General features: G+C 39.2%; 1 protein-coding gene across 5 annotated transcripts in view; it reads right to left on the bottom strand.

Moving 5' to 3' along the window:
• The window catches only part of pan (pangolin), a 112,956-nt gene extending 86,464 nt beyond the window's left edge, over positions 1–26,492 (bottom strand). For all 5 annotated transcript variants that reach the window (XM_011307228.1, XM_011307229.1, XM_011307231.1 and 2 more), the window contains exons 1-3: positions 25,341–26,492; positions 25,168–25,246; positions 9,784–9,887 (exon numbers count right to left, since the gene is read on the bottom strand). In XM_011307228.1, the coding sequence (XP_011305530.1) occupies positions 9,784–9,887; positions 25,168–25,246; positions 25,341–25,490 (333 nt within the window). In that variant the 5' untranslated portion in view covers positions 25,491–26,492. The remainder of the gene's footprint in view (positions 1–9,783; positions 9,888–25,167; positions 25,247–25,340) is intronic.
• Positions 26,493–26,699: the final 207 nt, after the last annotated feature.

Here is a 26,699-nt window from a genome sequence, read left to right as displayed (position 1 = left end):
TCGAAAATAATGCTAGACCGATTGTACTTTCGCAACTGCGAGTCTACAGACTTGTCCGATCAGTATATTTGATTGTACTTATTAGGAAAAAAGTGCACAGGGTACATTCAAGTACTCAATGCGTACAATCCAAACCAACAAAAAAAAGTTAGATTTTTCAAACTTCGATGCCAACTTCACATAGCTCACGTCAACGTCGTGCGGCAGGAATTAACGCGGTGGCGGTGACCGATAAAACCGCTCGTTATATTATATATCACACTCGGCTTTCCAAGTGCTATCGTAAAGTCCAGACAACAATCGAGGAACAGAATTATCCAGCTATCATAGATGTATGAGAGGAGACAGATCAGACTGTTTGATATTTTTGGGAAAATTTCATGGGCTATTTCCTAAGACTGCTCATCTCTCCTATTTGAATTCATGATGCTCGTTAAAATTCTTCGAAAACCACATACTGGTTGCAATTCGTGAATTCCCTCGCGACAATAGCAACATTCCTATTATTATTATTATTTACATTTTATTCAATACCAATTATCATTTATTGTTAAATGACGTAATGACTCGAATTACTACGAAATGCAATTGAAATTGAAATTAAACTTTTTGAATTTCTAAGAGAAATGAAAAATTCAGGGAATATTTTTAATTGAACTTCAATGCAAACTCACACAATTGAACATTTACGGGTAATTATGCCTGAAATTTCAGTAAATTTATAAGAATTCTATGATTTTTTGACCCGAGGATTTTATGTATAATTTTTCGGCAATTTTTCAACTGGAGGCAGGAGTTGCCTGCATTCACCAGTCTCATTTATCATGCTGAGGTGAACACAAAAAGAACTCGGGGGCGGTGATGTAGAGAATATGACAGGTGCACCCTTGAATGTACTTGGCACTTTGTCATGCCCGTGCTGAAAGAACGCCCGTGATTATGTCCCCGATAATCAATGGAAATGGCCAGTGCATGAAGAGTCCCATGACACAGTTCTTCAAAGCGACTGGCGATTAATCCGAAAGGATCCAATTATAAGAGATATCCATTACATACCCTCGGAGTCAAGTGTCAATATTCTTGAGAAATAATTCCGACATTAATTTAACAGTGAGTAAATCCCACCTAAAGTGCCTCATTCCGATTCAATCTAATAATCAAACAGTTCGTCAATTATTTTCATTTTTATTATTGCCATGCCCGAATTTTTTCTCAAATATTTGCACTGTTAAAAATTTGCTTTGGATAGATAAATAAATGCAGAGTAAATTTGATAATAATTGACTGAAGTCCGGAAGAAGTGAAATTGTTATTTGTGGATAAGAGAATATCAATTGATGAACGGAACACGTAATAATAATTATTTGAAATTTTTACATTGAGTTACCTGGGTAAAAAAAATCGTAATGGGAATATTTTTTCCAAATTTTCAAAACATTTCTCGAAAATTTTTTGGAAAATTTTTCTTTTGAAATGAAAGAAAAATCGGGATATAAACAAATTTTGTTTTTGGGAAATGTTTTGAAAAATTTTTCAAAAATGTGTTTCGAAAATTTTTTTTTATCATTTTCTAGAAATTTTTGGGAATATAATTAAAAAAAAAAAAATATTCCGATTACAATTATTTTTTACCCGGGTACTCAGCCGTAGAATTTGAAACTTGAGTTTGAATGAATGCGAAACTTCCATTCGGAAGCACTTTGGAAACCATCAATATCTCGAATTGTCGATGTGAAAGTGCAATATCACGAAAATTTAACCACGAATAAATCCGATTAAATGTTCAGTTTATTCATATTTCAAACACACATTTAAACTGTATGAGTTATAAACGAAGTGAATGGAATAAAATAAATCACGCGCCAGTCGCATTCTGAATGGAGAACAATGGTACAACGTTAAATCGTATTAACACCTCGATAAAATGAAATAGACGACGAAAAATATGAGTATCGCTTGAATTTATTGCAACTCTAATGGAGCGTAAAAAAAAATTCTGTTTCCTGCAAATTTTTCCCCAAAACTCACAAACACCTTCCTTCACGCTAGATAATCATTAATTAATTTGATAATTAATATTTCTAATTATATCCTTTCTCCAGTATTTTCAATTTGGACATTAATTTAAAAAAGTTCCACTCCTCCTAAAATTCCGGAAAATGAGGGATGAATCCCTAAAAATGCCGACTTAATTTTCTCTGTGAAATTTTAATAGCATTTTCTCTGAGCTATCTCGCAGATAGATTGCAATTTTTTCAGTACCAGTACTGGAATTTCAGCAAAGAATTTCACTTGGTGAATTATCCCCGGAGGGATGGTGGTGTCATGTGAAAAACGAAGCGCGAAGCCGTTCATCCGTGGAACATATCAAAGAGGTGACTGTTGTGAGAACCGCGTACTGATACCGGAAGGCCGCCCGCTAACACTACATCCCACTCTATTGCAGTTATACTCTCCAACGAGTCGTTGAAGGCCTGAGTTTTCAGTCTTTTCTACGTAGCAAACAATCGATCCGTTGTTTGCCCGTCACCTGGTGGTTTACGATGATTTACACTTGTTTAAAATACTCCGAATTCACTAGTTCGAGAGAAGGTGAACGATTGAAATTGAAGTGAAACTATGAAACTGCACTTACGTACCCATAAAATTTTTAAGTGTATAGAAAATATGAATTGAGTTTATTTGAGTACAAAGGATCGACTTGAATCAACCTGAAGAAGCAATTTGCATCTAGTTGAAAAACTGACTCAAATCAACTCAAGTTGGGAAATTAAATTGAATTAATTTGTAATTAATTGAAGAATCACCTTAATTCGACCAGGAAAATCACATAGAAACATGAACTTGAATCGCGCTAAAAAATCGACTCGAATGATGTGGAATAAGCGATTTGATGAAATTTAGATCAAATGGAAGAATTCACTTGAATCAAGTTATAGGACCTGACCTGCCCTCCCAGTTTATTCAGTTACCAATCCATAATTCGTGAATGAACTCAGAATAATTCCCACAGCAATTGAAAATCCATTCCCACTACACACACGAGGAATAAACCAAAAATCATTCACTCCTTCGAGAGATCGTAACGTCTGACACGCTCTCAGTGTCTCCGTCGAGGCTGTAATTACGTAATTAGTCATGGCAATTACTGAAGTTTTAATTGCGCCGCGGTGTAAAAGTCAGCCCCAACCCACAATAAAATAATTCAATGAGAGTGCGTCCTCCCACTGAGGCGATTTGTTACTTCACTCTCGAATAATTTGATGAATAATTTTTGATAAAAAAAAAGAGCGAAAATTTTCCAACGAATTGCCATGAAATATGGCAAGTGGAAAATTCCGGCTAATGGCAAACGGGTGGATGAAAAATGCATCGGAATAAATAATTGAGTGCACGAGCCGAAATAAATTCACAGAGGCAAAGAGAATGAAGAGGGGTAGAGATGATGTCTCTGCGTGGTGCACGCAAACTTTTACACAACCCCCATCTTATCTTTGTCATGCACCAACCCCTTCGCCAGAGGTCTGTCACCGAGTCACTTCCACGTCGTTAATTAAGGGGTTGAAACTACTACACACCGTCATCGACTTTGTTCCGTCGTGTCACGCTTGCGTATGTTGTATTTGTCAGAGAGAAAATCCACTGCACACAATTTCGGGAAATTTCAGTCACAATATCATCTGAATTTTTCTTCGTTCAAAATTTCAGTCAAAAACGTTTTATGAATATTTATCAGAATTTATCAATAATTTCAAAAAATTAAAACATTTTCCACGGGTTTCATTTTTGATGATGTAATCATTTCACGCGAATTTTCATCTATCAGTTCTTTATATTGTTACTATCGCTATTTCGGTATTATTTTAGATTCGCGAGGCTCACCGCGAATTTTCAATAATATGAGTTCAAACTCAATTTCAATTTCAATTTCAAACGTTTGTTTTTCATTTCTCAATCATGAGAAAATTCAGAAAGTTCTTTACAGGTTTTAAATTTTTCTGCAATAATTTTTCGCGTTAATCAAATTAAAATTCTGTCACGAATCTCCGAAAGGGGAGGAATAATGATTTTCAAGTGGAAGAGATTTTCCAGATGATCTCCATCACTTGAGACGTATCATCAAATTAATAATAAAATGTCTGAGCGAATTTCTTTGAAAGTGGTGAATTGCTCTGCGCTGGAGACAAGACGTATAAAACTTGTTTAACTCCCGTCAATTTATATTTCTTTACGAGTACGACTCAAGTAACTCACAAGTTCTTTTGTTTGTACCTGAATATAACAAATAAGCGAGTCAACTGGCTGTCGTGAGTAGCTGTTTCAAACTCCATGGTTCTTCCATCAAGTTCAATTCCCGAGGCATTCCAGGAATCATTCGCCATGGTCACTCATAAGTTTTTGCACCGGCCGTCACAATATTTTCTCCCCAACGATCATAATGCCTGTCGAAAATCGTTCGAGTTTTTCCCCATTGTCAATTTTTTCCAATACAGCACGGACAATAAAAGTATTTATCTTCAGGGACTGAAAGATTCAACGGAGATTTTTTTCATTTCCACTTGTTTTCAGGCCCAAAAGTCTGGAAAATTGAGGGAACAATAGTTTTCCCAATTTTCCCCGAATTTTCAAGAATGATTATCCGTGAATATGAGATTATCTTTCCCAAGACATAATCGGCAAGAATTTTGAAAATAAATAATTTATAGATTCCAATTTTAAATTATAAAAAAATCTCCGATCACAATTAATTTTTTTCATGTCAAGACATGTTTTACATTTTGATGTAAAAAATAATTGGATTGACTCATGTATTTATGAAAAATCGTGAATTGAGAACTAAAATCTTGTGATTTAAAAATAATTTTTCTCTTGGAATCCGCCCAACAGTTCCTAATCCAGTCATCAATTTGTTAATAATATCAAAAAAATCCGAGGGGTAACAACTTCCAGAATACCTGGATCCATTTAAGAATCGACTGGATGCACGACTACCCCATAAATAAAGTAGCCTCATCCCCTGGGATACGATAATCTGGTCGTATAAAATGTTCGGTCAAAGACGTATCACCCGAAAAAATGGGCGGGTAGGAGGACAGGAAGTGTGAAGAGCCTCATTTTCCCATATATATTATCGAAAAAACATCGATTGTCCGTGTACCTCCCATAGAAACACTTTAACGAGACCCCAAAATGTTGAGTTATGCACCGAAGACGTGAAGAAGGAGCAGAAGAGGAGAGGAGCAAGAATTGAAGGAGAAATGAGAGGAAGAAGAGGCCCTGGAGCAAGTGACCGATGCCTCCACCATTTTTACCCCTCCACTTTGAGTTCTCTCCAGACACATCACTTTTGTGTTCCCGAGGCTCGTTGTTTAGTTCTGGGCATTCTTCAATGTTCACGGGAGCCTCCCTCGGCGTTTATTCTGGCTCATTTATCCCTCGGTGAATATCGTATGCGAGGGGCCCCTCTCTTTTTGCCATTTCGTACCCTCTTCAGCGCTTCTATTTTGCCTGTATTTTTACCAAATACCCTGTTTGCTGTGTACAGGTGTCGAGAAGAGAAAAAAAAAGAGCCCCATTGGCACAAAGTGTAATCCTGGATCCTCTTTCACGCTTCATGACACACCATTTTTTTTTTCACCCTCCGCTTTTTTTTTTCGCCCGTTTTCTTTTCTTCGAAACCAACAATTCAATAAACTTGTGATTCTTCTTCTGGAAAGGTCAGTCACTGAAATTCTTGAGAATTATGGTGTGATTCAGGGACACGGCCTGAAGGTGTTCAGTCATCCGCGATTACTATTGGCCAATGGGTCGCGTGAAACTGGCGGCGGGAGAATGCGCGGCATTTTTAAACCCGTTAATTCTGGACGCAGTGAAAAAATTTTGGTCTTCAGGGGATTCATTGAAAATCTTTCGAGGATCTCGATAGTGACTCGTATTCGCTTTTAAATTATTGACTAGTCGCGGAGTAATAAGAAGTAGTCGCATTTTAATTTAAAAAGGCTAACCCGTGCAGATGAGGAAAAATATTTATAAATTTCCGAGAAAATTACCTCAAATCCAATATAAATATTCTCAAAAATCAAAAAAAAATCCTGTAATATTCAGGTTTTTTACGTTAATTTTTTCCAGAAATCTCAGGAAATTAAAACGTTTTTCCCGAGTCGTTTACCTCCACAAGGTAATTGCTTTCAATAGTTACGATTTTTTGTTGTACCCGGCGAAGAAAAAAAATGAAACTAATACCCCTCATTCAAGAAAATTCCTGTCCAAAGCTATTTGTCGTAAAGAGACGATGGATTCGGTGCAAGAAATGATTTCAGTGGTATTAGGCTGTCTTTTCTATCCGCAAAACTTTAGCTCCTCCATAAAAAGATGAAAGATCACTGTACCGAGATCAGAAAGACAGTAGCGCTTCGTAATGAGACAGATAAATGAGATTCGTGGTGTGCACCTCAAGTAAAAACCCTCAAGATCTATCAGACAAGCATGACACATCAGATTGACACTCGGTTTAAGGACAATTGCAAGCTCATTTCCAATGGGCGACAGAATCCGTTGTGCTACCTAACCTCATCAATAGAAAATGTCAGCGTGAGATCTGGCCATATTGTCTGAGTATCTCACGCGACCATTACCCAAAACCCACGCGGGCCCATTATCCTTGGCAACTAGAAAATCCTGTGGTTCGTTTCAGAGACCGAGAGAAGAGAGAACCGACATTCCCCCGGAGTTATCTTCGCACAAACTGCGGTTCCCTGCGGTTCTGCCGATTCTCGCTCTTCTCCCTCACCCCTTTCAACTCTGTCGAAAATCGTTCAAGTTTTTCCCCATTGTCGATTTTTTTCCATACCGTACGGATAATAAAAATGATACTTGAATCACGTCAAAAGTTGGATAAAATGCGAATCAATTTGAATCAAATAAAAATTCATGTGAATCACATTAATGAAAAGAAAAAGTTATAATCAAGATTTGCAAGAGCTAATGGATTTCTCTCGTGAGTGAAAAATGCCATTTCCCCGTGCGTATATCAAATGGAATAATCATCAATCCTATGAACAATAGTGGAATGACAAATCCATCGTGGTTGATGCGCAGTTTAATCCAACACTAGTGAAGAAATTCAATATCATTACGTACTGGTGAAATAAATTAAACGTCTACTGCTCCCTACCGCAGTACAGGTTTACACATTTGTATGGGCCTGTAGAAGGCTCGCGAAAGAGTCCGTGTCGACGCTCCCACGCGGCTATAGGATCGGTGAACAATTAGTGGAACATATACCACCGCGAAAATAAATGTCAAACACTGAAATAGGCATGTATCGCGCATGGACATCAACGACCCACGCTTTTACTCTCTTCGATTGTAGTTTATTCACAAAAGGGAACAATACGATTTTCTTCTGCGTGTGTATTGAGCACCGAGAGTGGAGCAGTCCCACAAAAACGACAATAATTAAGTCCCCGGTTTTTATTATTATTATTATTATTATTTTGCTTTCGTTACTCCCGGTATTTTTCTCCCCGCAAGGCAATGATGAATGGACTCCAATTGTTTCTCATATAATGCACATCGGGAAAGAGGCGTTGGCCCTGCGCATATTCGCATGCTGTTGCCAAGAAGAGATACGCGAGTTGTGTGCGTAATCAGACTTTGTGCACTTTAGTTTTGTTCCAGGCGAATGCAGACGAGGGAATTAGTCGCCGATTGAGGGGAAAATTGAGGGGGAATTGCGAATTTGTGACGGAAAACTACAAGCGGAAAACGAGAAACTGAGGGATCGGAATTGTTTAAGTGCTGTTTTTTAAACTCGATGCACGTGATTCGAGCGCGAAATTCAGTTGGAGAGGATGAAAATTCATTCCGATTTAGTGATTTTTTTCGCTGAGCTAAATCAAGTCAGAAGTTGTTTGAATCTTTTCTAAAGAAAAATTCCATATTATTTAGAAGATGCATATATGAATGATACGAAAATTCGATAGAAAATTTTGACTTTGAAAAATTATTTATTTTTTTTGCAGCCTGAAAGGCGTAGATTGACGATTAAAAAAAAATGAATTTTAACAATTTTTGAGGAGGAAACTCTTATCAACGGTAGCTTCAACCTGTTCTGGCTCATAAAACCATAAATCGGATGGCATTTTGAGAGTACCGATGTGTGAGGGGTGGGGTGAATCTCGAGACACGCTCGTTGTCGGAAATAACGACATAATGACGCGGTGGAAGATGTGCTGGAGGTAAATCCAGGACTGATCAGGATGAAGCGAGAGAAAAAGAGTGAGGAAAAAAAGGAATGATGAACAGGTCTGAGACCAGTTCACGTCGGTCTTTTCACCCTCTCCAACGCTCACCACAACACGCGGTTTCCAAGATATTCCAGCCCATTCTACCCCACACACATGATATTGAATATCAAATTTTCGTTCCCCTTCTCCGCGAAAAAAATCCCCCGGAAAAATTTCCCCGCGGAAAGCAATCCCCCGTCCAAAAATTACATGGAAATTATTCCCATTTCTTTAAAGACCTAATAAAAAAAAAACACTAATTAATATCAATATTTTACGCACTTGAGCTGATAATGAAACATTTCCGTGTCTGAAATTTCAGGTGTAATTTCCCGACTTCAGTAATTTCTCGAATTCATGACGGAAAAAATTGGGAAATTGTCGGGTAATTTAACCGGTGTACGTAAAATTTCAAGCAATTCTCAACTTACGATGCCTCAAAGGGTAAATAGAACGAAAAAAAAAAACTGGTGCCACCGGAAGACATTGACTATCCGAGTGATTCTATTTGACCTGTTCACACACCTTTCTGGGTGTCAGGTTGATGGTTCTGTCCATCGATTGGTCGAATTGTTGAAAGAGTCTGACACCCGGAGGAATATCGCATGCACTAGCATCACGCTCTCTTTAACGCCAAATCGCCCCAATTTTGCCCACTATTTAGCGTTGCCATGCTTCACCGCAGCCAAATTACCTGACTGTACAAACTCACATACACCGAATACTCCACATACACGTGACTCAATTTTCAAACCGTCTCCCCCCCCTTCCGCACATTTATGTTCACATTCGTACGGTTTATTGTACGTGTGTATCAGCCATAGTGGAAATCATACTGTCTCACTTTAGGTACATGGTCCTCTGGTGAATCTACTGGAAAATTTGATTGATCACCCGGTGGACCAGAGACCTCTTGATTTTATCACTCCGCGGACCCTATCAACGCTCTCGCGTAAGCGTAAATGCGCGTTTTCAAAGTTTTTTTTTATTATTTTTTTTTTCGCTTGTCACTTCTGTCTCTTTTTTTTAGCCACTTTGCCACTTTTTTTTTAGTTCTCGTGTGGTTGACGGTAACACTCCACAACGGGATGATCAACGAGTTTGTGAATGAAATTTGTGATTTTATTTGGTATTATTGATGTACTTTAATTGGTGATTCAGGAATTCTGTGACTGGTGAAATTTTGGAGAAAATTCCCAAAATTCCCGGTGAAACTGTCAAGTATTCCATGACTTTTCATGGTCAAAACCCGGAAAATTCAGTAAAAATTCGGACTGCCGTGACGTAATGCGCAGGGGAAAATGAGAGAAAAAGAAAAGTAAATTTCCAAAAATCAGTTAATAAGCGCGATTTCCTAGTTTCAGTAAAATTGTCACGTGTCTGACCTCCCAAGGTCAGAACATGGAAAATTCAGTCAAAATGTTTTTGACTAGCGTGATGTGGTTGATGGGAGACAATTAAGGGGAGGAAAAAAAAAAGAATAAATACCACTTACCATAGAGACAGGTATAGGTCCTCCGGCACCGTTGGGGTAGGGATACGGCGATACAAGGTAGCCCATGTTGAACGAGGAGGTGTGCGGCGTCGGGTCCACCTTTCCTGCTCGAACAAATAAGAAAGGCTCGTGTTTATCCAGCGATTATACGTTTCGTTCGTTTTCGTTTCAACATACCTTAGCATTATATATATATATCATGCGGCGCGTTATACAATGAGAGAGAAGAATACGATGGAGAAGAGCCGAATACACCGGGATAATATAAAATTTCGAGAAACCAACACGAGAAGGCACGCATGCTCTTCTCTCCTCTCATTCAGCTCCTCTTTGATCACTTTTGTTTGGAATCTACGCTCGTTTCATCGACACAATAGTTGACTATTATCGAATTAGTATCAATTACGGGGGCTCTAGGTTCTTGACTTATGGATTTATCCCGTTACTACGCCCCAGAGTGGAAATTAATGCGAGTGGAGGGAGGCAAATGCAGTTTATGCGCTAGCAAAAAAATGTCACTGAATTAAACCCAGGACGAGCTTTTGCTCTATTTAATGCAGCACAAGAGAATTTCCATGTTTAGATGGAAATTTAGATGAAACCTTAGGGAATTGCTTGGCAATATAATCATGTTTTTATTTAAATTGGAATAGAAATTAAAATCCTCTTTCTTGGATCGCAGAGTGACTATATAAAATGATAAATAGCTTGTTGAAAATCATTCATTTTTTATCAGATTGAATGTCTAATTGATGGGTTAAAAAACATCGTTGGAGCACTGCCAATTAGAATTTTAAGCTCGTTCGCTGATGGGCATTATTATTAACGATTTTTTTTTTGCATTTTCAAGTCAGAAAACATTCTTTATGGAGTGGATTATCTATCGGTGGAAATCCCATAAACGAAGAGATATACACAAATTTTCATAGATATCATTTTTGTAGAGCGATGTGTGGTCTAAAAAAAAGATTGATATAAAAATTTTCCTATCTCATCTCATTTGGAGGATATTCACTGGTAATTGGGGCAAAGCCAAATGCACTTGCCCGTGGTTTTTAAATATAAATTATAAATTGTTGTTTAATGTCATCAGACTTTTTGCTATTTGTCTTGTCATTTCGAAGAAGACCCATGAAAAGTTGCACATTGAATTTTCATTGTGCGGTTTGTGAAATCAGACACTTTGTTTTGATTCCGTAGTTGTGTCCTCGCAGTTTATCGCACGAGATGTAAATAATCTGATGTGTAACGCATAGTTGAGATATGGAGGGATCGAGCCGGATAAAATCAACTCGTTAAATCAAGCGTTTATATTCCTCTAAAAATTAATGGGAGGATAAATATTCCGGGTGGTTAGCTGCTTAATAATTCAGTCGATTCACCTCGGAAATAATCAAATCTGTCGTAATTCTCTCGCCGAAACTTCTGGTTATGGGAGAGAATCCGTAAGAGTGTGAACACTGTTGTTAGCAAACTTGGAATATTCACGCGTGGTTTTTTTATAGATTTTATTGCCAACGGAATCCGGATATCACGCCGTTAGAGAATTGAAATATCGGGGAGAGTTGACTAGCTTTTTTCAAAAGTGACGAAAAAAATGTTTCAATTTATTTATTCCCGATGTTTGGTTATGGGAATTGATTGAATGATAAATTGATGAATAATTTTTTCCGAATTCCGGAGCATTAAAAATTCAGTGTCGTTGAAGGTAACAATTAATTCGTAGAATGAAATCGTTACGACTTTGTTAATGTTCCGAGAATATTTTAGGTAATAACCGACGACATCCTCGAGATTTCTCTCAGGGTTTACAAAAAAATTAGACACTTTCGCTATCTGCGTCATCACATAACAGCAACCGAACGGAACAAGAGATGAAGAGACACGAAACTCTTAAAGAGTGAGATTACAACCGAATTTGTATTACTTACGAAACAACGATAACGAGAGAAAATCATAAAAAAAAAGTCACCATAAGATGTAATTCACAAAAAAAAAAAAAATTGGATCCGAAACTCAAGAAAATCATCATATCCCAAAGGAGCGTGAAACAATTTTCAGAAAATTCCGAGACATCCCAAAGAATAATTTTCTGGTTTGACGAAGAATGAGGCACACAGTGGACGCACAAATTGTTCAGCATAACTTGTACCTTGAAAAAGGACATTTTCTCCCAGGAATATCGTGAAATGCATTTTTCACGGTGCAACGAAATATATTCGAAAATGTTTCATCTGCTAGAGATGTTCTAATACGGGTGTTATTGCGGGTAGTGTCATGGCACATGTGCGCGCCACACGCCTTGCACGTTCAAGTTTATTACCGACATGTAGAGACTCACATCCGTACATCTTCTCTGTTACTCACCACGATGTTCAGCCACTCCTCGCTTCTTAGCAATGCATGCCATCCATCCGTTTCTCTCTTTTCTCTCTTTCCCTTCTATCATCTCTCTCCCGTCTTCCTCCCTTATCTTTCCGGAGTGTAACACTGCCGATCTCAAAGTTCGCACTTTCTATTTCTCCACCGGGATTCACTCGAGTTTACGGTTGTTTTCAATTTTTCCACCTTTTAAATAGTTAATTCTCGGCTTTTACACGCGCAACATTGCTCTCCATTAGTGCAGTTCATTCTGCGATTTGGAGTGTGTGTTTACACCCACGGAAATTAACCTTATTTTGAGATGTTCAAGGCCGTGAGTTGGGACTTTAATGACTGAACTTCAGACTTTTGAGAGACTTGCATATGATGAGAGTTGCCATTTTTGTTGGACATGTATGGATCTCGCAACTTGAAAATTTAGGAATCCTTCAGATGGGATTTTTGAATATTTTAGTTTCAGACGTACCAAAGTCTCGACTTTTGAACATCTGGGACTTTGGAAAGACTTCTCTTGTCATCTTTGATAATATTAATTTGAGACTTTTAAGTTTATAATTATTAAATTCTGAGATGAGTGAATCCAAATTTCTAGACCAGTGAAATGTACAGAGAAATTCAAATTGAATCGAAATCTCATATCAAGATCGAGAAGTCTCAGGTTGAGAGTTACGAATGTAGAATTCCAAGGAAATTCAAATTAATTCTCAAAGTCTTGAATTGAGTTGTAACCGCTGAAGTTCAGACTTTAAAAGTCTCAAATTCAGACTTGGAGAAGTTTTAACCGTTTGAAACTCTCAAATATTTTACTCCGTTTGAGACTCCCAAATATTCCAAGTCAAAATGATAAGTCCCAAAGCAAAAGTTGATTATTTTGAAGGCACACGTGTTTCCCGATATCTATGAATTTATAAATTGACGCAATAAACTCATAAGTGGAAGAAAAGAAACAGGAGAAACAGAAAGAAAGCAACTAGCCCCTTAATATCATTATGGGGACGAGCCTTGTGTGTACAGGCTTGTTGTCGGCTGGTAAATTACTATAATTGTGAAGTTCCGGTGATTTTCAGATTAGCTCTGGTCCATCAACGGTATAACCTACCTAACCCATCTACCGACACCAGGAGAGCGAGTGAGAGAGAATTCTCAAATCTCAGACCTACAACGAGGGCCTAATTCTTCGTGGAACCACATCACATTCTGCGATACAAAATTGTAGCCTTCTTTCACAGGAAAAAAAAATCATCCAATTTTTTCACTTCGTACACAACCCATGAATCAACGAACTTCCTAACGCCGATACACAAAATTTTGAGAGGGGAAACCAGAGGAAACCTTCAAAATACGATAAAATACTAATATTTCGTGTTGAGAAATGGAAAAAAAATCTCCTTGGAGCTATATTCTCTCATGACTGAATGAATTGAACAGAAATTGGACAGAAATCGCGAGGGAAAGATAAATACTCCGTTTCATGTCGGAAATTCAACGCAGGTGAAATATAATTTTAATCAAACCGATATTTACGAGTTTCTGCGCAAAAAAGTTGAGTCACAAAAAAATTACGGTGAAAAAAGAAAAGAGAATTTTTTTTAATAACTGGTTGCAAGTTTATTTTTTATTTTAAGAAACAGTTGGATGTGAATTCTGAATAATTTCCAGATCCGATGTGGCAAAATGGTTCAAGTATTTTTACGATTCATAAATTTTCATTGAATTTCCCGGAATCCAATGCTGATCGAAAATTTTTTGTAATAATACTCTGTGGAAATCTCAAGTCTCTCTACAAAAAAGTTATGAACCAAAACTGGAGAATTTCTTTTGGATTTGAAAATATTCCTCGAGAAATGAATTTACAAGAATCATAAAGTCAATGTGGGAGTTGTTAAGAAATATTTCTGAATCCGAGAAAAATATGCAAATTTTCGTTAAAGCCTCATCTGCAGCTGTCATTCCTCTCTCCAAAACAGATTCTGCATAAAAATCCGCCGTTCCCTCAAATTCAGAGATATTCCCCAAAAATTCATCAACAAAACAAATCCAGTGTCAAGTCCCTGAAAATTTTCAAGAGATGCCCTAATGCATCTTTTCCCCATTTCCCAGGATAATTTCCCCGCTATTTTCATGGTGTCTCAAAAAAAAATTCTCGCTGACAGGAACAATCAGCCGAGTATTTCACCGGTCTATTTATCCGCCGTCCGACTAATTCCTCTCCCGAGCTAACAATGTTCCCAAAAACTAGTAGTTTAACATCCATTTGTCGTGCAAATGTTGATCCTAAGGTACAACCGTGGAAAAACTCCGTGACTAAAAGCAATAGAAGGTGGTCCAAAGTATTGCACTTGTTGCACAAAAGGCCACGGAAAATAGTAGTTGTGTTGGATGGAGGAAAACACTAAATTCTTCCCTTCATTTTCCCCTCTTTTTCTCTTTGTCAAGAGAAACTAGCATCAAACGGAGACTGGACCTGACCAGACGAGACAGACCCCCCGTGTCGAAACCCATGAGACCGTACACAAGCACGCATTTTCTGTTGACATAGAGAGGGTCAAGGGCCATGGAATGGATCTCTATCTTCACTCGGGACTTTGCTTGGAATCTGTCCCCCATGAGGGTGCAGTAATCCTTGACCTTTTTTCATCCTCCATTTTTTTATCTGCTCCTCACCAGGAAAAACCCCCAGAACATCGTAAAAACCCCCATTCCATTCTGTCGTTATTGTTGTTTGTTGTTTATGAGTTGAGGACACCCTGTTCTGCGTGGGAAGAGATGAAATGTACATTCAGTACACGTATTATGTCAAATTAATTCTTCAATCTTGGGGATTGATGTCTCCCACGGGATTAAGAGATTTTCGACGGTAAGTGGTGGTTCAGGGGAATTTTTTGGGATTCTGTCTGGCGTAATTCGTCGGGGAAATTTTGGAGACAAGCATTTAATGATCGCTTTGATTGGGAAAATTGAGAGATCGGATCTTCATTGGTCTTGGGATTTTTGCAATTTCATTGTTATTAAAAATGTTAAGTACAATGTTGCAAGGGTGCATATCGTTTTGACAGTTCAATGCGGATTTCCAATATGAGACGAGGCGATTTACTACGAATTTTATAACACGAGTTAAGGATCAAGTGATTTTGGGTTGAATTTCTCAGTTAGAGGAATGAGAAAAAATAATGGAGAAACAAGGGAGTTCCAAGGTAGTGCTGTACCTCGTGTAATAAGAGACGCCATGCGGACAATGGGTGGCTCGACCCCAAGGTTGTGAGGCTGTTGTGGGTACCTCTTGGAACCACTCCACCATACCAAAACCAAATATCGTATTTTCAACCACACGCACAAAAATATTCAGTCTTCTAAAATTATGTTTCCCCAAGTTTCACTGTCGATTAACGATGGCGTCAAAATTTTCACATTAAAAATTCGCGGTGCACACCCGAATCCTTTTTCCGGAAAATTTGACAGACTCCGTTCCTTCGCAGGAAACCTCGAGGAAAATATCTGATTAATTTTTAATCACGAGAGATATTTGACGGATTATCAGTCGTCTGTGATAATAATAGTGAAATAAACAGACGATAAATTAAAATAAATACCAAAATTCATGTTTCTGACTGGAAATTTCAGAAGATAATTTCCAGAGTCGATGATTCAATTGAAATAACGAAAAATTGGAGAACAAACATTCATGTGCGATACGGTGTTCACTAACCGACCGAGTGTCGAATGGAACAAGGAGAACTTGTCGCGCGAATTTCAGCGATAGCGTTGAGATAACAAAACCATGAGAGATAAAGATGACTCGGTTGCGTGACAACAAACCCGGAGAGGATGGCGAGCAGATGAAAGCACGACGACAGCATTAATGTCATTTTAATATGCAGAAAATCGAGAAGAGACCAGAGATAATCAACACAATAACAAACCAATATCACTTCCCAGTATTATTGCTACATATTCGGTTAAATACATACATACGTCCGAACCTGAAAACTATATATTTGATTTCCCGAGCCTAGAATTTGTGATCCTGACCCGAAAAATCGGGTATTTAGGATTTGATGAATGCACTGCAAAGTCCAGAAAAATTTAAACGCTCGAAAAATTCTTTTACTGTGAAACGAGTTCTTCCCCTTGTCAATATTAATAAATAGATAAAAAACCTAATGATCCTATTAATTTATTGGTTTCTATAAACCCACCAGCGACAGACCAATCACAAATTTGATTTTGTAAGGATTTCCAGAAGACTTCAACGACTGAGGAATTCTTGTACGCAAAATTTTTGTACTGCATCATTTCTAAATTACCAACGTTTCTTTCTCGTGCCAGATAGATACCGAAATAATTAAATAATTAAATGATTTAATTACTTATTTTCGTATTCCTATGCGCCATAATTCTATAATCCATTTATTTATTCAATAATTCATGGATGTTTGTAGAGCAAACACCGGATTAAATAATTTCATTTCCATGTAACATATATTTGGACGATTGCATGACCCCAAAAACCTCGAAAAATTGCCAAGTATTTAGTCAATCAGAAGTTGGATTTTGCAAGAATTTCCAGGAAGCCTCAAACGACCGAGGAATTCTTGTACGCACGCGTAGGCGATATTTCGGTCCAACGACCTTCTCCTTCAGCTTCCCGCCCTTTCCCCACCCCCAGATATTCCCTCAATGAGTGAATTCTCACCACAAAAAAAAAAAAAAAAGAAAACGTGTAAAGAAAAATAATGCACCTCGAATTACGTTGAGCCGAAGATTAGCGAGAAATTCCCGATGAAAGAGAGAAAAACCGTGAAAGAGAGTGTGAGTGAGATGAACGGACTGGAGTTTCCGCGATGGTTCGGGCTTCCTTGTTTGCTGAGTGCCTGCGGGAGCGTGCCTTGGTGAAATTTATTCAAAAAAATCCCATGGAGAGGGATAACCCAATGGAAAAGGAAGGCAAAGGTAAGAAAAGAGACAAAGAAACGTTATGCGGTCGTGCAAGATCCAAAAACGGCACGGCAACACCGCAAGGCCACCACTGGCAAGCCGGCGGGTCCTCGTTTCAGTCTTCGTTCATGGAAAGAAATAAGTTAGAAAAAGGAACAGACCCCAAATGAAAGAGAGAGAGAAGAAAAATAAATAAAAAAGAAAATAAAAAGAACCAACAGTTCGCCCACGCCTTTGCCTCCATCCTATATATTCAGATTCAGGCATTTGTGTGGTGTATAACCCGTTCTTGGGTTACGACGGGGTTCTACGTTTGGAACGCTGAAAACATTGAGCAGAAGTGAACAGTTTGACACCCGTGGACAATTCGCGTGAAGATGCTCCGGGAAGTCACAAGGATAACAGGACGATAAATATTTGAACTCATAAGCAGCTCTCGCTTGAGGTGAAGAACCCATTATTTCTTTCTCCTCTTCTCATTTACATTTACGCTGGATTTTATTCATTTTTTATTCATTTTTTATTCATTTTTTATGGGCATCGCAAGGCTGAATTGATTGAAATAATGGGAAAGCTCGGGGCTCTTTTTTTAGACTCGTATGATATGGATAAGAGATTATTGAAGAATTGCTGATTATGGAAGTCCATCTTCTGTTTGTCAGAAGTTTTGAAAGACTGAAGATCAGTAGTCATCATATTTGGAGCAATTCCATGCAGAATATCGAACGTTATGCCAGTTTAATGGCTTCTATCTTTTTGTAAGTCACTTGCCATCTCAACTAGACAATCAATCGATGAGGATTATAAGTAAATAGATGAACAAGCGGATATTTATGAGAGAATTAATGACCAGCCATGAACTACTGTTGGCGACCATTAATTTTATATCTGATGAAATCACTTGACACGCGTATTTCTTTCGCACAACTGTTCGCTATTTTCAATTATATTTCGCTAATATAAACTCAACTATTTACCATAACGTCGACGACAATTTATTATATCAATAAATAAACTGCTAAGTACTCTCCGCAAAAATCTCAGAACTACCAAAAAAATACCCAAAAAAAAATACCCGTAAAAAATCCAGACAAATCTGATGAGGACTAATAGCTCATAGAGAAATATTCGAAGCTTGACTCACAAGAAAAGATACTTTAAAGTCGTGCTTGCCCCAAAACTTGCGATAAAATATTTTTCTGGAGCCTCGAGATGATCTCGGCGGCATTATTTATTCAATTTTCATGACTGATGCAATATCATCAGTCAGATAAGATTAAGATTAACTCAGCGCTGAAGTCACTGAGCACTTAAAGTTTATCAGAACCGAGGGAAAGTGATTAGACTTGCGCATTCATTTCCTATCGAATTATTTTTTTTACCAGCCCAAGTTGGAATTCCCCTCCGCCCCACGCCATTTCTTGGTTCGTAAAAATAAAGTATCGGCTGTAATATGGTATATTGTTTTACTCGGGAATTCCGGATAAGGATGATCCTGGAGATGGTAGTACGTTGAGGAGCGGTTGGGTATGGAAAAGCAAGTGTCGGGAGTTCACTGGTTACATCCATATAAATCCTCGAGTTACCTACCCCTCGTTTTACGAGGCGCAATTATTTACAGAGTAACCGGATAAACTTGCCTTATTTGGGTCTAGTTAACTCATCGGATCGCTTGATCGTTTCCATTTTATTCTTTGCGACCACTTTCTTATGAGATCATTGCGGCAATGGTGGGGAAATTAATGGTGAAATTCTGGAATAATTTGTTTGCCCGGAAAATGCTTTTTTCAGGATTTCAGAATAATTACCGTTTTTCCCCACTTTTGAAGCAATCGATTCAATTCGAAAAATTGTCGAGAATTTTCGAAAGTCTTTCACTTTTAAAGAGAATATGCGTCTTTGAAAATTAAGTGCAAATCACCTTTTCAATGTGAAGTATCAAAAAAATTTCATGTAATTAATAATTACTCGCGATTGACCGATTGCAGGCGCGATTTCCCCGCGATTTCCCCGCGATTTCCCGCGATACAAGCCTCTTGGCAATAAAAATTAGTAAATTCTTTAAAGATACAAAGGTAGATGCTCAGCCGATAAAAATGAGTGGTGCCAGCGAAATATTGAATAGTGTATGGCAGATAAACCGTAAAAGCAGAAGGTCCGGTTTCTAAGAGAGAGGATCGTCGAAAAGTGTCTGGAAGCAAAAGGACGTGGGGACCTATATTTTGAAGGTCACACTAGGTATCTAAACAAAGAACTTTATGGGGATATTTATAGTTGTCGTCAAACACTACAGAGAAGATTGCTAACTGACACCTCCGCAGAACTCTAACGTATCTCATCCCGTCCCCTTTCCTCCCATACGTCTTTTTTACAGCCATACTTCATACATCCCATCATAATCATAATCATCAGGCCTTCTCATATCCCGTATAACACTGGTGTAATTATCAATACGTGCCAGTCATCTCAATAAATTTTCGGTAATTATCATTTTTCTCGGGCTGTAACGCCAACGAGGGACTATTCGAAAATCAAAGTTCTTAAAATTAGCAATCGTAAAAGGTTCGAGGTAGGAATACAAATGAGATGCCCATATTTCTTCGTTTCGTATAATGATACACTAGAAAAAAAAGTACTTAGTCAAGTCGCTGTTGGATTAATTCTCAGCGATTTTTAACCTGATGGAAATGAGTGACTGGGATTCTAACGAAAATGGACTTGAGTGTTGGGGGGAAATTCCGATTTAATATATTTTTTTTTAGATCATATAGATGGATGATTGACTCGAATTGGGTTGAAGGAAAGAGTTAGATTGAATTTAAGAATTAATTTGAGTCAATTTAGAAGCATACTTGGGTCATTCTAAAAATTGAGTCAATCCAAATTTCATTTCGGTTATGTTGAAAAATGGACTTGCATCAAGCACTTGCAACTTTAAATAGGTAGATGTATATCACGTTCTGAACTTTGTATGATTTCCATCAAAAATCTGATACTCTAACTCAATAAATCACGATAAACCGGAAACATCAAAACAAATACACGGACTGATTGCGTGACTGTATAAAACGAATAGAACTGTTGCTCACTTTTTCCCGATGCGTTTTCGTGATCGCTACTATGAAGACTCATCACCCCCATCCCCACATTTACTCCCTATATATTTCCTCGCGTGACATTGCGTGACGTTCTGAATTAAATAAATCCACGTGTCGAGCACGTGTTGTCGTGGGTCAGGCACCGGTGTTTCCCGTATTTTTCGGCGGTGATTCATTAGATCGGTCATTATTACAAATTATTTACGGATGTCACAGGAAAAACGTCACGAGACATACATTCACTTGAAGCCTTTGAAAAAAATTAATTTTCATGTTAAAAATGACAAAATTTTTTCGTACTTCATTTAACCATTTCTATTATTGAGTGAATAATTACTCAAAAATTCATAATGGCATGAAAAATCGATGGAATCGTGAATTTTATTTTTGATTTGATTATTCACCCGAAATTTCTAAAACTTGAAGAGACTCAAAGAAAATTCTTCATGAAGTTTTCCATTTTTCTGAATTTCCAAATCGGGAATAGAGTATGCGAAAAACTTCAATAAAAACCCTGAGAAATTCCAGCAAATCGCTTATACGAGGAAACATCTCCAAACAATTATAAAAAAAAGGTGCAACCCGAGACGAATTTCTCCCCGAAAATTCACCTGACCAATCCATCAAGAAAACCCTTGAGAATTCCGAATTACAATCGAATCCCTGCCAGAAGAAAAAAAAAACCCAGAAATCATTAGATGATCCTGCGATCTTCACTCCTAAAATATGCGAATGGTTTTAAAAACCCTGGAAATTCCTGGAAAAGCGCTTTTACGAGGAAATTTGTTTAACCAGTTATGAAAGGTAGGTGCAACCACCGCAGGGAAGCAGCGCCTCCTGCAACGCCAGGAGGTGGGCAGGGGAGTCAGAGGGGGTCAACGGAGGGTGAAGAGGGGCATAGGAGGGTAAAGGGGGCTGACAAGGGGAAAGGGGGTCCAGGATCCATTTGAGAGGTGAGGAGATGCGAGATGAGCAGACGGAGGAGGGGAACGATGGCAGGACCATGGGTAGCCCCCAGAACGAAAGGACAACGAGGGGAAACAGGAGAGATGTGAAGCCTCTGTGTTTCTCTCGTTGCTTGCCTCCTCGAATATAAGAAGTGCAGCAACGCAGGTAGGCTCGTTAGCGAGCAGGTAGGTAGAGAGAACTCCAGACCCCCAACTCACCCCTGTATGTGTATACATGCATAAGCATAAATACATATGTATGGATACACATAGCTACAGCAACCGAGTAGTTTCTGTTTTCATGTGTCTGTGGCGTTCGTGTATACCGGGTGTCTGTGTTGTCTATTCTCGTTGGGATATTGAGTGTCTCACAAAAAGCTAAACGATTTTCATATTCTACGATTTTTTTTTATTTCACCGGTTGGAGGGAAAAATCTCCATGGCATGGGAAGAATTGAATTATTATTTTTTTTTTAGAATTATTTTTTTCGGGGGTATGAAGGGGACGGTGGGCTGGGATGGAAATAGATGAGAAAGAAACTTTGGTATGTGTGTGAGATTGTCTTGTGATAAATCGTTTTTTGAATTTTTTGAAAAAATTCTTTTTTGGCTGCAACTCGCGCGAATTCTTTTGGGAATCCCATGGGGAATCGCTGGGCATCCGGTTCCGGTTTAGGAATGGACTGAGAAAATCAATGATCTCCGAAATCAATCAATCGGATTGCTCTTCAAAAAAAGCTTAAGAGCAATTCCAAATTTCGACATTAAGATGCCTAAGTTCTATGAAATCATGAATATGGTCTTGTTCCCAACACCCGGTAGGCGATGTTGAGCGTAAGAAATGAGTGTAGAGTTGGTACGGTCGCGAGACAAAGTAAGAGGAAACAAAGCATAAGGAGTGAGTGAACTCGAGATATAGGTAATATAAAAGTGTGAGTGAGATGGATTTAAAGTCTTGAGGATGACGACAACGGCGACGACGGCGTTGGATACAGTGGCGAGGCGAGGTGGAGAGGTAAATACGAGTGTATGGGTGAGGATAGGGAGGATAGAGGATAAAAGTGTGAGAAGAAGAAAGCAATAAGTCGATGCCATGTGCATTGGTTACCGTACGAGGAGTCGGGTGGAAAGGTATTCGGGCAAGTTCAGGGTGATGCAGCGAGTCTCGTTCGCCTCGTTTCGTTTCCCTCTTGCCTGTACCTCAGCTCACCACCACCTCGTTTTGCCTGGCATATTTTCCCTCCACTCCCTTCCATCCTTATCCTTTAGCCATTGGTATACACGAGGAGAAGACTTGTAGGATCCACCGGAGAGCGTCGTATAGCCGCCGTAGCTGCTGCTCCTTTCGTCTCGTTTCGTTTCACGATACACAACGCCTCGGGCTATCTAAGCGCCTCGGCCGCCTACACTCCAACTCGTCAATTACTTCGCACAACGAGATATCATTGGCCCTTGCTGCCAATTCACCCTACTTTTATGTCTCGATATATCCATATCACGTGTTCACTCCGATTATATTTGAATTATTCCACATTTTCCTCGGATAGTGGAGGTGGAATTTAATGGATAAAATTTTCAGTTCATCTTGTCATTGGAGACATGAACGCTCAACATTTTTTTGATTTATGAAATTTCAAGAAATTTGAAATTAATTGATGAAATTTTTACTGGTGAAAATCCTAAAAATTTCAAAATATCCGACTTTTCCGAGACAACGGAATTTTTATCAATGCAAATCGCATTTCCTATTTGTCTCATTATTTTTTTTTCCACAAACTGATTGCTCGATAAATGGAATTTTAGATGAGAATATTCCCCTGTGCAGAAGCCACACCCCGAAAAAGAGCTATCGAAAAAGGAAAATAAACACAGCCTGGAAACCGGGCTCTTGTTTTTGATAGAAAATCCACTGGAATATGACAGTGAGGTTCATATGTCTCGTTTCGGCGAACGACAACTTTAGACCGCCGTCGCCGCCACTCGGCTCTTTTCAATCGTCGAAATTATTAACCACTTGAGTGACCGTCATGCAGGCCCCCTCTTTTTCCAGAATACATGTCTCTGTCGAGTGAATTCGAATCGTCGACATGCGCTTGAGGGTCCGGACTCGATTGTTTCGAAACCATCTCGTTTTTTCATCTTTCGCATTTTCAATGTTTCACGATTCCATAAAATTGCGCAATGATTACACTAATGGATATTCCCGCACGCTGAAGAAAAGTGCCTGAATCTTCTGGAGACTATCATTTCCAGGAATTTTCAACTAAAGCATGAAAATTTACTGTTTCAAATTTTTTTCGAGAAAGCAGGAATTTTCGATGCCGAAATTCCCTGAAATTTCAAGGGAGCCGTCACTTGGGTGACATTTCAAGGCCGACACCCGGAAAATTCAGGTAAAAAATTCTTACAGTGCAGATAAACGACGCAATATCCCTCAAATATTCCTGATATTCAGTTGATTCCTAAAATGAATGATAGGAATTCTAACATTTTGAACACAAAAACTAATTTCTGAAATTTTCTTGAAATTCAGAGAATGGACAATTCCCAGAGATTTTCAGCAGTATGAAGTTTTTCCAATTTCTGGGGATTTCTTAGCGAAAACAACGACTTGATTTTCAAAGAGAAAATTCCATGAAATTCCACTGTAACCATCACTTCTTTAATAATTCAGAACCATCCATTGTTTAATGATGTCTCCTCTACGTCCCAACGAATTCAAATGATTAATTGAACAGGTGCCAAATGATTCCCAGATTCGTCACTTGACTTTCGACAATATTTATTTAAACGCGACTTGATTATAGTGTTCCTGATGCTCTCCCTTCTTCTATCTGTTAATGAGAGCAACATTGATGGGCATCTCCTAGATTTTCCAATTATGTCATTATCCAGACTATTATTACCCCATAGCGTTGAGAGCATGAATGAAGGGGCTATTAAAATAGTATAAAAGTCATTGACTCACACGATGTCAAGCTCTACAAAACATAATGAATAGAGCAATTCCCCGAGAAATGGACGATTAATAATACCACCCCGATGACCAATTCTCGTAATCCACAATTCCTCACCCAAACCAGAAAACTCGAACGAATTCAGATCACAACAAAAATCGCCAACTCGCTACCATGAAAATAGGAATCGATTCAACGAATTCCCAAGTATTAGAGGAATACCTCTGAATCGAAGAGTCTATCAAAATTTTTATAAAGACATTTTTTGTCGTTCTCATTTGACTCTACAAAAAAGATCCTATGAAAAATTACACCATCCCTCCTGTATTCAGAGCAATTACTCTCAAACTCGACTAGAGAACAAGTCGTCTTTACCTCTTCGCTACCGAAATCAACCGAATAAACACGCCGGGACGACTGAATAAACTGCCAAATGAATCATCAGAATTTTCGTACGACAGCAAGTGAAACTCCCCGAGAACCTACAAGTGACAGACGATGGGACAAAGTCTTTTGGCAACAGTGTGACGCGGTCAACGACGCGGGGCTATCAATTTGTCAGAGATACGAGGAGAGAAACCAGAGAGACCTGCGAAGGAATGGCATAACTCCATTGTGTGCATTACTAATGGACGTGATAATTTGTCCCCAGTCGTACCGAGAAATGGGATTAACCCCGCCAATTCTGAACTCAATTCTTCTCTCTCAATTGCATTAAAACCATAAATAACCCGTTCAAAAAAAATGAGCATCTACCAGCTAAATAGCTGGGATGGTACAGTACTCGATTGATAATCACAAGGTTTCAGGTTAGAGTCCCGTCAGGATTCTGCTTTTTTGTCGTTAAAAAAAAAATGACTTGCATTCCTGTCGAGACTAATTCCAGTTCCCCTCGCCCAAGTCTCAGGCAACAATTTCCTGACGTCAAGAAGACGTGGAACGCAACAGGAATTTTCTCTGATGAATGAAAGAAAGACAGAACATCAGAATCAAATGATTTCCTGACGCCGCTGAGACTTGGAAAACGAGAGGAATTCCCTCTAATGAATGAAAGACAGGACTTACCGAAGACAGGACTGAGGTCGGACCTCGTGGAGGCCTTTCCCGTTGTCGAGTAGCTGCCGCCCGCGAGCGATCCCTTCTCCTGCAACACAACACAATTCGTTGAACAATCAAATACCGAGAATTAAGGTTAAATGAATGGGGGGGAAAAAAAATGCACGAAATAAATGTCGCACCTCAGACTCGGTGAGATCAATGAGCGAGCTCTTCTCCTCGGTGAGATTCTCCGAGGATCTCTTTTCGTCTTCGCCCTCATCCTTGAAAACCTTGACCTCATCTTCACTACAGAGATCATCGCCACCGCCATTGCTGCTCACGTGCGGCATTATTGTTACGCGCTCCGACCGTCCGACGGGACCGATCGGGCGTTAGCGCACCACCGCTGGCAGGTTATCGTCTTCCAATTTTTCACCCGTTTAAAAATCCCCTCTCCCCCACTGTTACAACCGGTCTAACACACTTCACTGTACGATTGCCCCGAAAATGTTACCCGATATCACTGAAAAAAATTGTGATTCCAAGAACCCCCAAAGAGCACTGTAACGCTAGTTTAGGAAGACAGACGGTTGAAAAAAATTGCAGCCTCCAGTTGCACGATAAACACGTACCGGCATGTGCCGACGGACACGTTAAAACTGCTGCACGAGCCACTGAATCTCCGTCAAACTTGACGCACAAATTCCTTGCGACCAACAAAACCCACTGGCAATGCACGAGAAAAAAAATAAAGTAAAATAATTAAAAAAAAAAAAAAGAAACTACTAAACAAACACGAGTGTTATCGTGTCGATGCTGTCCACACGCAGCTCGTTTTATTATTTTTTTTTTTATCCCGGGCGTTAACCGCTTGCGCACACATACATTCCACACACAAAAAGGGCCCCACGTTTCTCGTTATTTTTCCCCACTGTGATTTAAAATATCCACTTGACTCTCAGTATAAACGAAACAGACACACGCACGACGTGTACAGGGGTAATGGTGGCCAAGACACGAGCACAAATTGACACGCTACACTGTGAAATAACGAGGATACAGCACTGACGTGAACTTGACGCGCGCCGTTGGCGGCCATCGTATCTCTTGTCACGTTTATCTTTATTCGGTTAATCTATCTTTGTTTATCACCGTCGGGTATAGCGATTAACATGGGCCGGTTGGTGACTTGTTCCACTTTAATTATTGTGGATAAACATTCGAGTGTCCCAGGTTGTGAGGGATCGCTGCGCGATTGTGTTTTGTTTTGTGTTTATTTTTTTATATCAGGGGAATTTACTATTTGGGATAAACGGAGTGTCACGACCGCCTGTGTACCACTCAAGTCGGATGCTCGGTGCTGACTGCCGGCCGGACGACTCGGGCGGGCGGCTCTCCCACGCTCAGACCAATCACGACGCCGGATTCGTCCGGCCGCTTCCCTCCAACTACTCGGCCGCTCACCCCCACCACCCCGCAACCACCCATCCTGGGGGGGGGATCGGTCGAGTCATGGCAGGCCGCTCTGCCGCTACTAGTTGGGCTCAGTCGGTGGAACG

Source organism: Fopius arisanus, unplaced genomic scaffold (genome assembly GCF_000806365.1).
Source record: "Fopius arisanus strain USDA-PBARC FA_bdor unplaced genomic scaffold, ASM80636v1 scaffold00052, whole genome shotgun sequence".
Lineage (NCBI taxonomy): Eukaryota > Metazoa > Arthropoda > Insecta > Hymenoptera > Braconidae > Fopius > Fopius arisanus.
This window is presented reverse-complemented; position numbering and strand designations above follow the sequence as displayed.